This window comes from Centropristis striata, chromosome 22 (genome assembly GCF_030273125.1).
Source record: "Centropristis striata isolate RG_2023a ecotype Rhode Island chromosome 22, C.striata_1.0, whole genome shotgun sequence".
In the NCBI taxonomy this organism is placed as follows: Eukaryota; Metazoa; Chordata; class Actinopteri; order Perciformes; family Serranidae; genus Centropristis; species Centropristis striata.
The window spans coordinates 10,505,252-10,523,515 of record NC_081538.1 but is presented as its reverse complement, the minus strand read 5'-3'; the positions used below and the strand labels follow the sequence as shown (position 1 = coordinate 10,523,515).

Genomic DNA, 18,264 nt, shown 5'->3' with positions numbered 1-18,264 from the left:
AAAGAGACACAAAAGTTTTATTGTTTAAGTGCACGTCGATGTAATCAATGCTGCTGCACATTTTCAGATGATTCCTTGGAGAACTCCTGCTGGTGTTTACGTCTATCTCACCCTGCCCTTGGCCTTGCCTCTTCCTTTGGCGCTATGAAAATTAAAAAAATAAATAAAATCAGTATTTATATTGTCTTGCTTAACAGCAGGTTTAAGGACTTTAGCTTCTTTGTAAAATAGATACATACATTACTAAAAGTATTCAGGAATATAGATATATTTTCCTATAAAATAGTTTATTTAGTAAACAAAAGAAGTCTTTGGTATTTACAAACTTGGGAGAGACTTTGATTTATGCCTCGTTTCCACATAGCTTCAGCACATACGTCGTTTTTTGGGGGGGTCTGGCATTTGCAGAGTACGTGGATAATTTTGAGCTTTAGCATTTTCATTCAATTCAGTTGCTTGCTATGTTGATAGTCAAATTCTGTAATTAAGTACACTCAATTTGAGAAATGCCATTTTGCTAAAATACATGGTTAGCATAGGCTACACCACCTAAATTGTTGAGTTCTTTCTTAAAATTAATTTTAACACATTTGTTTCGGGATGCTCCATGTGCAACTCGCATTACACTGGATGGCAAAGAGTTAATGAAGAGATGCATTTCCTTGTTCACTAGGGGGTGAACTTCGTATGCTATATGGAATTACAAAAAAAAAGTGGAAACGAGGCGTTAAATTGGGAACTTACTGGTCAGAGAAGTTAAGAAACTAGAAAATAGAAGAGATTAAACTGTAGAGGACAAACACCACAGCATCAAACTTGTAACAGAGCAGAGCAAACAATTTCACACAGCTGACAGATGATTGTGTCCACTCAGCAGTAGCCTTACCTTTGAACTTTGGATGTTTTGTGTGAAGGTAAAAAAAAAGTTTAACCTAGACATTGTTCTTGAATTCAACAGACATTTTACTTTCTGTATACATTTACATTTCCAAGTTTGCAACTGGTAAGTGAAAAATACACTAGTGAAAAATGAATTACTGCATGCATGCCATGCTACAGCTGACATTTATCTAAACATGTTTTTTTCCCTGTAATTTCTGTAATAGCCACCCTACTACATGTATAAACCTAATAAGACCATTTTGAGTGTATTGGGGCCTTTAAAATTTTTATGACTTTTTCGTCAAAAATTTCGACATGCTATAGTATGACTTTTTTTGCCAAAAAAACTGTTCATCTAAAAATATGGTGGGTTTTTTTGTTATTTCTCGAAAAGCAACCCTACCATATGTATCAACAGACTATAATGAGACCATTTTGAGAGTATCGGGGCATTTAAAAATTTTAAGACTTTTCCACCAAAAATTTCCATAGCATGACTTTTTTTGTCAAAATTTTGGTCATCTCAAAATATGGTGTTTTCCTGTTATTTCTGGAAAAGCTAGCCTACTACATGTATCAACTATAATAGACCATTTCAAGAGTATCGGGGGCATTTAATTTTTGTTTTACTTTTTCGCCCAAAATTTCGACATGCTATAGTATCATTTACATACTGTACTTACTATACAATGGCATTTCAGTCAGAGAACTCGCGTATATTTTTTTTGCAACAGCAGAACATATTAGATTTGGGGTCTAGGCTCCGACCTCATCACTCCTAAGGCAGTTACATGAGGTATTGAGGAGTGATGTAGTAAAATCCCCGGTCGGAGCCTACAGGTGGATGCTGGGTGGTGATGGGGCTGAGAAAGCAAGCGGCAATACAGATGCAGCAGCAGCAGCATTTGCAAGCAGAGGAGAGCTGAGGATTACTCTCATCTTAAATAGACCGCCAGATTGGATAGAGGGTGTGTTTTTGTGGAGGATGTATGAGGAGTGGGGCATGTCTTAATAAGATCAATGTTCTGTGAGTTTATTGCAAACGATGCATTGTGTCTCGGGGGATGAGGACCAGGAGGACTGTTATAATGTTCAGACTGATCCAGAGCCATTTGCAAGCCGAGCCAAGTTCTTCTGTCGAGTTGCCTGCCTAAACTAGTTCGCAGGCGTTGCTTTATTTGTCTCAAAAACATTTTTAATCAAAATTTTATGGGATACGATCTTATTACATTTTTTTCCGCAAACTATTACATTTTTTATGATCCATTTATGGTGTTTTATACGATGAAATGTTTGGTGACATTTTTATGGCATACCATTGATTGACATTTTTCTTGGAAACTAAGAATATCTTAATGACATTTTATTGCATACATACAAGGACTTCTTTGTGATATTTTAGATAGCTCTCTTATGGCAAAGATGTTAAGAAAGAGCCATCAATCTTGTTCCCAGCCACAGGAAGTTGAGAGACTGCATCACACTTTATATCAACTAGGATAATGTGAGACCAATACTGCCCTACAAAGCAAAAAGGCAGTAAAATGAGTTATCATTTTCATGCGCTTCTTCTTCATGTGCAGAAAATAAATAAATAAATGTAAAAAAAGTAAAAAAAAAAAAAAAAAAGTAAAGAAGTAAAAAAGACAGTGGTGGGAGAAGTGTTCAGATCCTTTACTTCAGTAAAAGTACTAATACCGCACTGTGAAATGACTCCACTCCGCTCATTTTAACCGCCTAATAAACTTTTAAGTGGTTTAATTTATAAAAATGGGTAATCATTTTAAATGTATCATGTTTTTCATTTTAAATCTTGACCTGAAAAGTAACTAAAGCTGTCAGCTAAATGTAGAGGAATAAAATGTACAATATATGTCTCAAAATGTAGTGGAGTAGAAGTATAAAGTTACATAAAATGTACATAAAAGTACCTCAAAATTTTACTTTAAGTCCAGTACTTGAGTAAATGTACAGAGTTACTTTCCACCATTGCTCCCTGCCTCTTCTAACTTATACATATCAGTTAAGAGTCCTCCTTCAGACACTGTATGAGGATTAAAGGGATAGTTTGTGCATTATTATACAAAACTCGGTACTATTATTGTCAATGCCCTCCTGAGGATAACCCTTTAAGGTTTTATTGATCGGCCCCTAGGTGGCACTGTGGTGGCAGTCTAATTTCATATTTGGTACCGTGGCCACACTATAACACTTAAGGCAATGAAATTCATAGGGGTGGTATAGACTGGCCCCTGTAACGCACAAACCCCGACGGCAACCTCTCATTGAAAAATAAAAACTCAGTCAACCAAATAGTAAAGTGGTCTAGCAGACTGATTGGTGAGCCACAGCTCAACGTGGAGACCTTGTACACAAAACAATTACAGCGCATTACTGGTTCAATTTTAAATGACAGTTCCCATCCATTGCACACAGAGTTTCAGCTCCTCCCCTCTGGGCGTAGGTTTACAATCCCTAGGTGTAGAACAAAAAGACACAAAAACAGTTTTGTCCCTGCTATGCTTTGCACAGGTGTTTATTTATTGTTGCTTTTATGTATGTTTTTACTATTTCTATATATGCATTTTAACCTTTATCTACGTTTTTACAGCCTAGACTTTCTTCTTTTTTGCTATTCGTATTTTAGTTCACATCAATATCTAAGTATAGTCTGGACCTCTAAGAACTTTTAATAATTTTTAATTTAATTTTTTAATTTTTTATTTAACTTGCCATTTCTTAACTCTCACTGTCTTAAGTTGAATGGTGTGTGATATGTGCCTCTTTTGTGTGTGTGTATGAGGACTCTATTTGTACCCAAAGGTAAATTTTGTTTGCAGTATGAAGTAAATAACATAGATAAAAAGATAAAAAAAACATGATAATGATAATGAATTTCATTGCCTTAAGTCTTATGGTCTGGGCACAGTGCCAAATATTAAATTAGACTGCCACCAGAGCGCCACCTAGGGGCCGATCAATAAAGCCTTCAAGGCTTATCCTCAGGAGGGCATTGACAATAAGTATACCAAGTTTGGTGTTAATCCGACCAACTGATTTGGAGATATAAAATACTTAAATTTAAAGAGCGCCACCTAGTGGTCATCGGCCAAAATTTTGCACAGAGCCTCAAGGGCTCATGGGGAAGTAGGATCTTGAGTTTCATGTCATTCGGACACACCAATGTGGAGATATGCAACACTTCGTGTTTTGTGTTTAAAATAGCGCCACCTGCAGGAAGTTGTTATTTAATAACTTGAGTATTCTTTGGGTTATCAAAATGATTTAATAACTTTTTGTTATGAGGGTCCATAGATGCTGTGTGCAAAGTTTGGTGCAAAAAGATGAAATTACCTCGGAGGAGTTCGAAAAAGTATGTTTACGACATTTTGCAAATTTGCAGGGAAAAAAACTCTAGGCGAAAACGGGCGTGGCCTATATCACGAGATTCAGCACAACTCAGTGAACGCGTGGATATAAGTTTTTTGAATGTGCGATAAAGTATGTGGGAGTTAATAGCCAAAATGCACTTTCCTTTATTATAGCGCCACCTAGTGGTGGAAATTCAGGATGACAATAGATTATAAAAATTTTCGCCAGGTGTGACTTATATTTAAAGTTTCATGAGTTTTGGGGTATGTTCAGGCATTGAAAAATGCGATCATTTGGGAAGAAGAAGAAAAAAAAAATCATTCGAAATACAATAGGGTTGTTGCCTGCTCGGGCCCTAAATATGAGGATTGATATGTACAAAGAATAAGCTAATATAAAGTAACAAAACAGCCACATGTCCAATAATCTACCTACAACTACTTAGGCTGGATTACAGGATAACTTTAAAGTCATTTTTCTCAGTTCTGCACTCTGCGTAGTTACTGCCTTTTTGCTTTGTAGGGCAGTATACCACCCCAAAACTCAGTAGCATTTATGAAAACAAAAGATACTTTCAGCAGCAATAACAGCTGAGAATATGCTTCAAGACTACTACTTACCTCTGCTGGTTCTGAACGCGGGTCTGAAGGAGATTGATCTGTGGGAGGACAAACATGGAGGACTGGCTAAACACAACAGATAGCAGACATAGACAGACACCAGCTGAGTCCAAGAGCGGACCATGTGGTCCTAAAGAAGAGCTCAGCAGGTCAGGATGTGTTTACCTGGCTCCCAACGGATTTCATCTTTAGATGGGGACTCACCTTGAGTCTTCCTGAATGTAAAACAGACTATAATACCTGCCTTTTGGGATTTCCCCTGCTGGATTAAACAACCACCTGGAAACTTCAGCACACTACTGGTTTCACCTTCTAGTTGTGACTCAGTCACTTGTTGTTGCTCCGCTGTCCGAGGCTCGGTTTGTGGCCCTTCAACACACGGACAGCAAAACTACACAACAACCAAGAGGCTCACACTCCTCATTAAAAGTTACTCACAACTTCTGCTGCTCATTGATTCGGGCCTGGAGTATATTGATCTGGAAGTCAAGCCACATTCATTTTAGATCGGCACCATCAGAACAGTCTTGCACTTAAAACACAGTACAAACCGGTTCTGCTATTGAGTTCCGAGGCTTTTTTCAGGCCTGTATACTGAAAAACATTTGCAATGTTTAACTTTTTTTTTTGAACAATTAGAAAATAAGATTCATACCACTTTCACATATCTGTGTGGAAAATAAATTACCGGTGTCCTTTAGTTGAGCTTTGTAAAGGCAACAGGGCGAAACAGCTAGATTAGCTTTGTACCAAAAGGTAACAAATCTGCCAACCAGCACCTCTAAAAGCTCACAAGTTAAGATGTTATAATTTATTGGACAGAGACAACCAGCTGTTTAACCCTTTATCAGGCAAAGAACTATATTTGGTAACTTGAGGTAATATTTCGAGAAAAAAGTTGCACATTTACTAGATTAAAGTGGCAAATCTACAAGAAAAAAAGATTTACGAGAATAAAGTGGGAAAAAAGCAACTTTTTTCTCCCAGATTGACCACTTTAACCCTTAATAGGGCACTCATTGAAATACTTGCAAATTCCAAATTTTAACCCTAGAGAATATTGGATGTATGTGTAAAAAAAAAAAAAACATACGAAAATAATATTTTGAGAAAAAAAGTTTATGAGATTAAAGTGGCAAATCCACAAGAAAAAAATGCGTAGATTTAATGAGATTTAAAGCGGTGAATCTGTGAGAAAAAAGTTGCTTTTTTCTCATAAATCTGCAACTTTTTTTCGGGCAGATTTGCCACTTTAAATCTCTTAAATCTGCAACTTTTTTTCTTGCAGATTTGCCACTTTAATGTAGTAAATTTGCAACTTTTTTCTCAAAATATTACCTGAAGTTACCAAATATATTTCTTTGCCTGATAAAGGGTTAACTGTTCCCATGCTTTGCATATCTCTAAAAGCTAATACTTTTACATTTCCCAAAATGTCAAAGTAATCCTTTAAAACATTTCTTCACTTTCCCAACCAGATTGATTTCACTTTTACAGACACTGTCATAATAGCAGACAAGTTCTTCCAACTGCAACTGGCACATGAACACCCCGAGGCAAAGTACTTACATCATATTTCTGTCTCTTCAGTTTCTCGCTGAGGTCAAACTTCTCAGCCTCCAGCGTCATCAGCCACTGCCACAGCTCATTGGCCTTCTCCCTTTTGAGCAAAAACCAGCAGTATATCAGAAAAAGAAAACTAAAAGGCCGTATCAAAACTGTACAACTCTGTGATAGAAAGAATGAGAAGTAGATGGGAGTTTATTCACAAACAAATCACCTGCATCAGACCGTGAATGTGGATATTAGCCTGTCTACACAACTGTGAACAATGTCTACTGGTAAAAAAAGCATAGTGTCCTCACTTCACTTTGTCCTCAGTGAGATGCTCGATGTTAAGAGGTTTCTTCCTGTCGGCCAAGATCTTCTTTTTCTTCTCTCTTTCCGTCTGCTTCTTCGCTCCCTTCCTTCCGTCCTGTTGGATGGGGAGAATTATATCCAAGTGAATACAAGAAAGAAATAATAAAAGAGGACAAAAGTCTGAATCCCTGATATTTTTTATTGATTCTCGCGCAAACAACAACAATCTGTGTCTTCTGTCATCTGTGTCTCGGTGATTGTTTCTCAGAATAGTTTTCCTGTGTGTCATGACTGACCCTCTGTTGGACGCCACCATACTGCTGAGTCATGTTTGTCAGAGCCTTCTTTTTCTTGGCATCTTCATCGTGCTTCTTACGTGCTTCCTCCTGCTCCTTCCTCTCCTTTTCTTCCTGTGGTACAAGACAGAACATGATGGTTACAGCAAAAAAAGAAACAACACCTGTCCACCTTTTACGTCCAGCTGCTGAACTGATATACTGATGCCAATGAAAATGAGAGTGATGTTAATGTGATGTTAAGTTGTGTGGTGGGAAACCAAAAGAATGAGCTAAAATATGCTATACAGAGCTGGAGGAAGCTGCTGAGCCGGGGGGTAATTACCTCGACCGAGGAGGCCATGTTTACTGCTCAGTTTGTTTGTTGATTTGTTTGTTTTTGTTAACATTGTGAGATAGGAAATTTGGTTTATATTAAGGTCCTTGTGATAACCATTAATTAACAAGTAAAAAGGCCCTTGTAAGTCCTTACAAGATGTTTATTAACATTATCGTGTGTTTATAAGCTTATATAAGTGTTAATAATGGCATTACAAACACCCATGACCCACCCATTATGTCTTTGCCATGCCTTTATTAATCTTATTTTGTTTGCTTATTGATATTAAAATATACTTTATTGCTCATCTATTATAAGTTAACTATAACTTAACTATGCTTTTTGCAACTACCGGATCTAAAGCGAGAACAATGCCTTATACTTGTTAATTAATGGTTATTAAGGACCTTATTATAAAGCGTTACCGAAATTTGTGCTGCGTTCAAGTGTGTCGGATTAATCGGAAAACAATAGTTGCTGACTGGAAGTTATTCCCCTTAACCTCTTGTAGACAATTGTCGCAAATTCGCCTCAAACCTCTTCTAAAGATAGAACAGCAATGATTGAACTGAAATTATTCAGTTTCAAAGCCCTGTTTTCAGCGATAGCAGCATCAATAAAATACAGTCATGGAAAAAATAATTAGACCATTGTTTTCTTCAATTTCTTGTTCATTTTAATGCCTGGTGTAACTAAAGGTTAATTTGTTTGGACAAATGTAATTATAACAAAAATAGCTGATAAGAGCTTAATTTAAGAGCTGGTATCCAGACGTTTTCCATGTTTTTTCTTGATAATAACCAAAAAAAATTCTTGATAATAACCAAAATCATATACACTATACTTCTACTCTATTCTACTCTGTTGATCTGCCCTGTACAACGACATCTATTGCACGTCTGTCCATCCTGGGAGATGGATCCCTCCTCTGTCGCTCTCCCTGAGGTTTCTTCTTCTTTTTCCCCTGCTAAAAGGGTTTTTTGAGGAGTTTTTCCCTAGCCGATGTGAGGGTCTAAGGACAGAGGGTGTCAAAGCTGTGATTTGTGATTTTGGGCTATATAAATAAAATTGACTTGACTTGACTTGACTTAAACTACACTCACTGTAAAGCGCCACGGGCCAGTATTTATATATATGTCAAAGCAGAAATGGATGGAGAAAGATAAAAGTAAAGAGTATTGGCTCTCTGTTGTGTGGAGTTTATATTTGTCAGAGAAGTTTCCCCAGTAGGATACACACACGCCGACAACCTAATTGTATTTAGGAAGCAAGGTGGAACTGCAGAGTGTCAGACACTCTTTATTTATTACATGTGAGGTCGTGTCCTGGAAAGGATGTAATGACAATTAGAGGGGACTCACAGCAACACGAGTCTGCCTCTCCTTCTCCTGCTCAGCACGGATCCTCTGCTGCTCAGCCCTCTCAGTACGCCGCTTCTCCTGCTCACACACAAACACAAACACACACGTACACACTGTAATTGTTTGCTGGGCGGTGCATCACTCCAGTGATCTGGCAAGCTTTCCTGGAAGACTTACGATCCTGTTAACGAGAGCGATGAGCTCCTCCTCGTCCTTCTTCCTCTGAATGAAGTGGGCCTCGATCAGAGACTGCATCTCGGACAGATCCTTCTCCTGACGCTTCCTGTGGATGTCCTGCAATTACACACACACATTGTTTGTGTTAAAATACTAATAATAATAATTGAGGACTTTCAGTGAGTCCTGACCCAGACATTTGGTCGTTATAATATCTCGATTCCAGACAAATTCAAACATTTTTAAGACATATTTCCAAATACACATACTGTTTTCAGACAAAAACACAAACACACCCACGGGTAAATTATTGCAACTAATTGTCTCTATATTTATGTTTTACTAAAGATGGAATCACTCACTTACATCAAAGTCGACTTTTTCTCCCTCTGCTATCTTTGGCACGGCTAGAGGTGGAGCAAATGCCCTGACACAACAAAACATATCTGGGTTAGAAGAAGAAGAAGAACTTTAAATCAACAGATTAATATTCACATGAAAAAATACTTACTTTGGTTTGGGTTTGGAGTCATCTATTATAATTTAAAAAAAAAAATAAAAAAAAGGAAAATCACAGTTACTATAACACTCATTTTTATTTTTTTGCGGCATTGTCTTTATTCTGTCTGGATTCTGTTCATACCACTGAGTCAATAATCCCTTACAAAGACTATTATGAACTGTCTCTATCAATTATATGCATGACGTCCAATTTAATAAAATGAGCAGCATGTGCATCAGAACGTGAAGCAGCATTCTGAAACTGGCTATACTCAATATGAAGTCTTCAAAGTCTCCCAGAAGCTTATTTAAAATATGACGTATCCTTTATTTTGCCAGCCGGCTGTGTGCTGATCTCCAGTGGACAAATACAGACACTGGACATTCACGTTAAACTAACAGTAAAGATATAAACAAAAGTCTCAGTACCTTCATCCACAGCTGGAACTTCTACAGCAAAGGACACAAGGTCATGTTAGTACATCATCAAATACATTTACTTTCTCTATTTTGATATGAAAAACTTTTTCTGCTTGTCAGAAGGAGAAATAGAAAGTCCAAACAGTGTCTGTATGCCTGTTTTGGTGGAAGTACTCTGGGGGTTTCAAGCCATAAAAGCTTACTTTACTTTCAGACAATGGAGGCATTTCTTTTTCTTTTTTGTATAAAAAAGTGTGTTATCAGAATAAATATTAAAGCCTGAGGAAAAATATTAAACTACATATGAATTCATTCGTAAAAGGGAATTGAAAAGATTACTATTTCACACAAATATCTATGTGCTGTAAAATATGATGGGATGCACAAATCAGAGTGATATATATGTATATTTAGTCACACCATGCGTGCAAGTTTCAACAGAGAGACGATGCTTTACCTTCCTCTGCTGCAGGCTCTTTGTGGAGGTAATGTGAAGCGGCGGTTGATCAGCGGCAGTGATCGAAATAAAAGCAAGAAATGGAAAATAGCTCATCAGTAAACGTTCCTGACATGACTTCAATAAGTTCATGTTACGCTGGAGAATGATTCAGCCAAAATAAACTTTCAGACGTTCAGGAATATAAGCATGAGACATATCAGAGATGTCATATTCCATCCATCCATCTATTATCCTTTACCGCTAATTCAAACTCGAGTCACTGTGGGCTGGAGCTGATTTTGGGCGAGAGGCAGGGTAGACCCTGGACAGGCCAGACTATCACAAAGCATAGAGACAGACAACCATTCACGCTCTCATTCACTCCTATGGGCAATTTAGAGTCACCAATTAAACCTAAGCTGCATGCTGCCACAGGCCAGTTCACAAACAAAATGGGGCTTTATTTACTCATGCTGGACCATCGAACAGTTAAAATTCTGGTCTTTTTAAGCTGGGTTGTATTAGGTACTTATCCCTAGTCAATGTAGTAGCTGCTGTAAATGGCAGATGTATGGCACAAAATGTATTGCTGTGGACGAGTCAGCAGCAAAATGTTTTAACCACTTAAAAAAAATCAACATCAGTTTAACCCTTAATAGGGCACTCATTGAAATACTTGCAAATTCCAAATTTCAACCCTAGAGAATATTGGAGGATATTACATACAGCCAGAATGTGTAAGAAAAGATACGAAAATAATATTTTGAGAAAAAAGTTCACGAGATTAAAGTGGCAAATCTATGAGAAACAAATGTGCAGATTTATGAGATTTCAAGTGGTGAATCTGGGGGAAAAAAGCAGCTTTTTTCCACTTTTTTCTTGTAAATCCGCGACTTTTTTCGCACAGATTTGCCACTTTAAATCTCTTAAATCTGCAACTTTTTTTCTTGTGGATTTGCCACTTTAATCTAGCAAATTTGCTACTTTTTTCTCGAAATATTACCTGAAGTTACCAAACATAGTTATTTGCCTGAAGTGTATTTATATTTTAAATAATGAACAAAAAACAAAGTAACCAATAGAGGCAGTGGTGGACCAGCAACTCCTGTTTTCTGCAAGGTTAAATTACTGTTTTTCTCAAAGGAGTCTGGTGGCTTTGAAGACAGCATCTCAATACATTAGAATATGATATAAGGTTAATTTCCAGTAGTTCAAGTCAAATAGCCCTATACCAAGTATTGAGTCATATAGATGGACATACATTTCCGTATTAAACGTACTTACATACTTAAATTGGTCTTTTGTAATATTACATTTTTTTGAGACTGAATTTTAGTTCTTCATTTAATGAAAGCCATAATCATTATAATTAGAAGAAATGAAATAAATTAAGACATGAAATGTTTCATTCTGTGTGTAGTGGATCTATATAATGTGTTATTTTCCACTTTTTGAACTGAATTACTGACATAAATAAACATTTCTATGATATTCTTTATCTTTATTGATTTATTGAGATGCACCTGTATATAATAGCTTCAGTTCCCCTGAAGCTATTATATACCTCCATCTACTACAGATCTATAATACACTGACTATTGATAAGTACTTCATGCAACCCCACTTAAAAAAACATATACTATCACTTTCATTTTAACCAGGAGAAAGATTCAGCCAAAATACACTAAAGTTAAAAAAATAAGCATATACTATAACAAAATAAAACTATGTTTTATTTACTTACAAAATATGTGTTGGAGCTGGAAAATGTAACACTTCATTAAAAGATTGATATTATATATGCCTATATTATATTAAAATACAACACAACAGTAGGAAAGAGTCATTACCTTCTGATGCAGGAGGTTCTGTGGTGTGAAATAATAAAAATAGGATTAGATGTGTCACATTGTCATGCAACATGTTTACACTTGCCTGGGGAAATGTTTTCCTTAGTAATAATAAAATATGCAAGCCATACAGTATATATGGCGTGATAAAAAATGAATGATGTTCTCACGGTTGAGAAAACTGTCACATTAAAAACCTCTAAAACGTTTATATTCTGTCATTAAATACATGAAAAGGGCTATAATCTCTCCACACAATCTATAGCCTGCTGTTTTACTTGCATGCAAACAGCAATTTTGTCTGAGTAAATGTCACAATTTTCAGAAAATTAAATTTGGAATAAAGTAATTAAATACTAAGTCAGCAGGCGGCTTCTTGTATGAATACTGAACATTACAAAAAGCTAATATTGATGAAGGTAAATGAATAGTTCAGAAGTAAATCAGGTTTAATTTCTACTGCAGGTGGAAAGAATAAGAGTTTTCACTCAGTCGCTGTGTTATTAATATAAAATGGGTACATATGTAATATTTATGATGGCAGAAGCAATGCTAAGAACAGTTCTACACATACAGCTATTATAATATCAAGTGAAACTATGAAAATATTATTATATTTTATAAAAACACAGATGGAATTATAATGGTGTACAATAATATTTAAAGAGGAGAATTACCTTCTACATCAGGTGCAGCTACTTCAACTTCAACTTCAACTTCTTTATAAAAAGAACATAACAAGAATTAATGAGCCATATTCTGTTATTGTTGGCAAAAAAATGAGAAAGAAGGAGATAGATAGACACACTGCACTACAATAACATGCCAGAAGTTTATAAGTAAAGAAAATATATTTGACACAAAGAAGTGATACAAACCTTCTTCTTTCAGCGTCTCCATGACTGAAAGAACAAAATATGGATTAGTGGATCAATGGGACTGTGGTAAATAGCTTGGGGCAGGGATTTAGTCAAACTGAGCACTGTGATATTGTCTCTTGGGACGCACTGAATCCAATGTGTGTGTCAGATATTCTGACCAAAGCTAAAATGATCTGGGATCAAAAACTGAGCCTGTGAGCTGATTGTTACATGTCAGAAATCAAAGCAAAAACTCAGCACATCACAGAACAACAGGAACAAACAGAGTGCCTGTTTGTCATTTAATTTTTTTTTTTATCAAATGCTGATCAGTGGTGGAAGTAAAGAACTACTCCTTGGCTTAAGTAAAAGTACCAATACATCAGAAAAGGAAAAGTCAAAATACTATTTAGTAAAAGTCCAGAAGTAGAAGAAGAATCCAACAGTCGATGGTTTTTCAAAAAGGTTTTTGGTGTTAATGTTAAATAGGGTTAACGCAATTAGTGGAGCGGCTAAGTGCTCATTTTTGGCAGAATTGTTCAGTTTATGATACAAGTGTGAAAATTGGCAAGTGACCCATGGAGAGTTCCGGCCATCTCGGCCATCTTGAAAAATGGACGCCATCTTACATTTCATATGTCTCATGGAGAGTGTTCATGCCAATTTTTTATATCACTTAGCCGCTCCACTAAATCCTAAGAGAGTTTCACATTTTGTACCATAAAATACATCAGTAAATACCCCACTTGTTAATTTTGAAGCTTTCACGTGTCGGTGGGGGCATTAATAAACTTCATTGTCAGCTTGGTGGGGGAGACACTGTTTCTTATTCCTGGCCACTTTATTTCTCCCATAAAAAGTCATAAAATTGTTATGTTATTTGTGAAGAATATTTACAGCAATTTAAAATTCAATGGAAAAATCCCATTGGGTTTTCAGCGTTTGAACCAGGATTGGCCCTGCAGCACTTATCAAAAAACAAAACTCAAAAATGTATAAAGTAAGTAAAATATAAATATCAAACAAACTAAAAGATCATCAAATTTACTTATGTACAGAATTTTAATAAGTTACTTCCCACCACTGATTTCTTAAAAAAATGTTTTAATCACAATGCTTTTTTGACAAATGACATACGATGGCGTATTAGGCTCAAGTATGAAAAAAATAAATGATAATGCGGACCGGGGGAGTTCTATTTTGAGAAAAAGTTGCAAATCTGCGGGAAAAAAAGTAGATTTATGAGAAAAAAAGTTGGAAAAATCGTGTTTTATATGAAAAAGCCGTAGACATCCCGCTGGTAGAAACTAATGAAATGTGGTGATGCTTTTTATATATTTATGCTACTTTTTTCTCATAGACTTGCCACTTTTAATCTTGTAAATCTTTGACTTTTTTTTGTAGATTTGCAACTTTAATCTCATAAATTTTTTTCCTCAAAATATTACCTCCCTGTATTTTATTTTATTTTTTAAATAATTGGCCCTAATACACCGTCGTAAATACTTGCATGCATTAAAATATAGAAAAAAAATTAAACACAATATGTACTGTATATATGTATATAAAATCATATATACATACATCAGAATGATTCCAATCTTGAATTGCCTACTAATACCACACACACACACACACACACACACACACACACACACACACACACACACACACACACACACACACACACACACACACACACACACACACGTCATAAACTCCTGTCTTGACTTAATGTATTATGTTCTGACACATCCACCATTGTTAAACTGCCTTTGCTTTGTGACACTTCAACAATAAATAGAAAAAGAGAGAACACACTCAGCCATCTTGTTATGGCTTTTATCAGTGACAGCAGCAGACACACCGGAAACATGACGATGCACACATGAAGCCATGCAGAAGCCTTTACCTTCCTCTGGCTGGGTTTCTTCCTCTGAGCAGACATAATAAGGTCAGCTACGTCTTGCAACAGAAGCTTGAAAGTGACATTTTTGCTTCCAAAAACACAGCAGATGCTCTCAAAGCTTTCCTTACCTTCCTCCCTGGAAAGAAAAGAAGTGAAAACGTGAACTTTTGGAGCAATCGGTCGAGATCAGCTCAGACTGTTGATTTTATTTGAGAAATGCTGCTAAAATACAATGAGGGTGCTCACAGCATCTCGTTGACTACTTCTTCTTCTTCTCCGGACATCTTGGATTCTAATTACCTGCATCAAAGAGGAAAGCAGACAATGCATCAAAACATCAACACACTTAAAAAAAATGAATTTCCTGTTTTAAGATAATGAAAGAGTTTTAACGCAGCTGTCAATCTGACACACCAAGCCACACAACTAACTCAACTCTCTTGGGCTCGATATAATTAGAGCTGGTTATATTTGTTCTTGTGTTTTAATGTTTTTCTTGCTGTGAGTTGTGTTGTTGTGTGTCTTCTTGATATTTCCCTCTTTGTCTTATCGACTGTAATGCTTTTACAAGCCCTTGAGATTGCTTTCCCTCGGACAGATGGTTTGTATCTCTTTTCTTTCTTCTCCTTTCAATGCTTTTATCATTTGTGCAAACAACTAAACCGAAACCTACTACAAAAGACAAAAAAAAATCTTGGCTACACGCTGAGAGATTGGAGCAATTGTAGAATTTGAAATGATTCCACCATGGGCACTGAAAGCAGAGGCGCAGGGCTTTAAACAGCTCCAGGCCTAATCCTCAGCCATTTCCTCTTGGCAATGATCAAGGCTGCAGGCAGCCCACTGGAGTCTGAACAGCACTGCAACTACCAGGACTGCACGAGTCCTTCAGAGACCGACTCACACATCTGAAGCAACGTATATCATATTGGCTCAGATATGTACACTTGTAAACAATTTTCCAGGTGCTCAAAAGACTTTGAAGTGGTACGCTGCAAGAAATGTCCATCGAAACAAGTGTGCTTTGTGCTTATTCTTTTAAAAGTGAAACAATTCTATCAGATTGCAGCTTCAAAAGCCCTCTAGGCACACATCGACTTAAAGGGCATTTTACACATGAGGATCAGTTTACTTGTGATGAGGACCCTGACTTAGCCAGTGAAAACTGTTGTATGATGTCCTCTCTGGCTCTGGGGGAGCTTTCTAAAGGGAGAAAAAACCCTGATGATGTCTAATGAAAGATTTTCACAGCAGACATTTTGTCTTGTCAAAGCAGGAAAAGAACAGGTGCATTAACAAAATGTCCCAGTCAGCGATTGAGAATGCACAAAGCCAGATCGCTGGAACTGGCTCACCTAGTGGAATGCAGCCATTGTTATTGCACCTGTGCTTTCCCTGTTCTGACCGTAGCCATGTTTCCGAAATAGCCGTGTTTCCATTAACCCTTTATCAGGCAAAGATTATATATATATTATATTTGGTAGCTTCAGGTAATATTTCGAGAAAAAAAGTTGCAAATTTACTAGATTAAAGTGGCAAATCTACAAGAAAAAAGTTGCAGATTTATGAGAAAATAGTAGGAAAAAAGCAACTTTTTTCTCCCAGACTTCATTCAATACTTGCAAATTCCAAATTTCAACCCTAGAGAATATTGGAGAATATTACATACAGCCAGAATGTGTAAAAAAAAAACATACGAAAATAATATTTTGAGAAAAAAGTTTTCGAGGTTAAAGTGGCAAATCTCCGAGAAAAAAATGCGTAGATTTATGAGATTTAAAGTGGTGAATCTGGGAGAAAAAAGTAGTTTTTTTTCCACTTTTTTCTCGTAAATCTGCTACTTTTTTTGCAAAGATTTGCCACTTTAAATCTCTTAAATCTGCGACTTTTTTCTTGTCAAAAGTGAATTTTGAAGCACAGGGATGAGGGTTTAGAACGAATAAACAAAGCTGCATAGACGTACTTTGGTCAGAAGATGGCAGTGAAGCAGTCAAGCCAACATCTTTGGAAGAAAAAGGGGAAAAAAAGTTTGAAAGGACTTGTGATATGGGCCTGTGGTTCTTGGCTACATCATTTTCCATCCAGAATTTGCTGTTTGTTCCATTTGGGCCACATTACTTCCAGCGGGAACCTTGCATTTCTTTGTTATGACTTACTTTTTCATATCTCATTATTCTGTAATGAATTGGTAATCTAAATGTATAAACTGATTTTCTTGATGTATTGCTGTAGGCTGATCCATCAGAAAACAGTAGAAGTAAAGACTGTGCGAGAGAGAAAAAACATCAACAAAAAATAGGTTGGTAATCGGACAACTTTGGTCACCCACGAGAGAAAATGGAGTCTGCGGGAATTTGATTCAGTTGGGCAACTTATAATTGTTCTTTCATGTCAGCTTGTCTTGACCAGCAAAGCGGAAACAGCTGATCAGTCATGTGAGTTAAATGTTCGATGTGTCATAACTCATTGAAAAAAAAAGCTTTTCCATCTCTCGCTTAGTGCATTAACTATTTTTCAAAAGACACCTCAAGTGAGCGTAAAAACTTTTATGTGCATTTTCTGAAGTTTTATCGTATTTTGGTGTTTCCATCAATCTTCAAAATGCACAAAATTTATAAAATTCATGTCTATGTTTTCATTAGTGTATAATCACCTGAAACTATTACTTTTTTGTTAGTTTAGAATGAGCCCTAATGCACCATGTTTTAGCCCAATTACTTATAAACACGTAAAACAATCATCAAAACACAACTCTTATTATTGTGAAACATTAAAATTATTACAAGAAGACTAAAGATGGAGCCATTCATAGCCATTGCCCAAGCAGTACCATGTTATGTGTTATGCATAAATGCAAAAAACTATTGGTTGTTATTGCAGGGACTTTTGCTTTCTAAGTTACCTTGAAGGCCACCGTAGGTTCTCTACGTGCTTGGAAAGGGAGGGGTGAGTGGTGGGGTTACAATCTGTAACTTCACCACTAAATGCCACTAAATCCCCACACACTGCTCCTTAAAAAGTAACACAACTTAAGTGCTTGGGGTCAAGGTCAAAGTTATGATTCAATTTTAAGTCCATTATATATAAATATATGTATATCAATTGCATGTCCTGGATCATGCTTTTTTCCATGGGCTATAAATCACCAGATCATAAAAAAAACTGTGTAGGTGGGCTGAGCAGTGGGGGGGAGAGTGAGGGTCTATTTTTAAGAATAATAAAGTGTGCTTTTGAACAGGTGTGGAGCTTCTCCTGCAGACAATGGGTTTGGCTCACTGTACTCACATTAAATCAACGAGCTGGGAGCATTCAGATGGCTATTTCTGTCGTGGTGGAGTCAGCTGCTGGTTGGGAACATTTTCATAACAATGGCTCTCACGAGTCTTAACATATTCCTC

At 36.5% G+C, this 18,264-nt stretch overlaps 1 protein-coding gene across 1 annotated transcript; it reads right to left on the bottom strand.

Moving 5' to 3' along the window:
• Positions 1–4: 4 nt before the first annotated feature.
• Positions 5–15,150, bottom strand: tnnt2e (troponin T2e, cardiac). Its single transcript, XM_059326365.1, has 12 exons — positions 15,113–15,150; positions 14,870–15,002; positions 9,818–9,838; positions 9,399–9,424; positions 9,254–9,314; positions 8,888–9,004; positions 8,711–8,788; positions 7,031–7,144; positions 6,740–6,849; positions 6,444–6,534; positions 4,875–4,912; positions 5–142 (listed from the first exon to the last, which is right to left on the bottom strand). Exons 1-12 carry the CDS (start codon positions 15,148–15,150, stop codon positions 103–105), a joined length of 867 nt encoding a protein of 288 aa, XP_059182348.1. The 3' UTR covers positions 5–102.
• Positions 15,151–18,264: the final 3,114 nt, after the last annotated feature.

Coding starts and splice junctions, on each gene's coding strand:
- tnnt2e (XM_059326365.1), bottom strand. CDS start 15,150: ATGTCCGGAGAAGAAGAAGAAGTAGTCAACGAGATGCT. Junction 15,003..15,112: donor GAAGTAGTCAACGAGATGCT/GTGAGCACCCTC, acceptor TTTTCTTTCCAG/GGAGGAAGGTAAGGAAAGCT. Junction 9,839..14,869: donor AGAAACCCAGCCAGAGGAAG/GTAAAGGCTTCT, acceptor CCTTTGCTGTAG/AAGTTCCAGCTGTGGATGAA.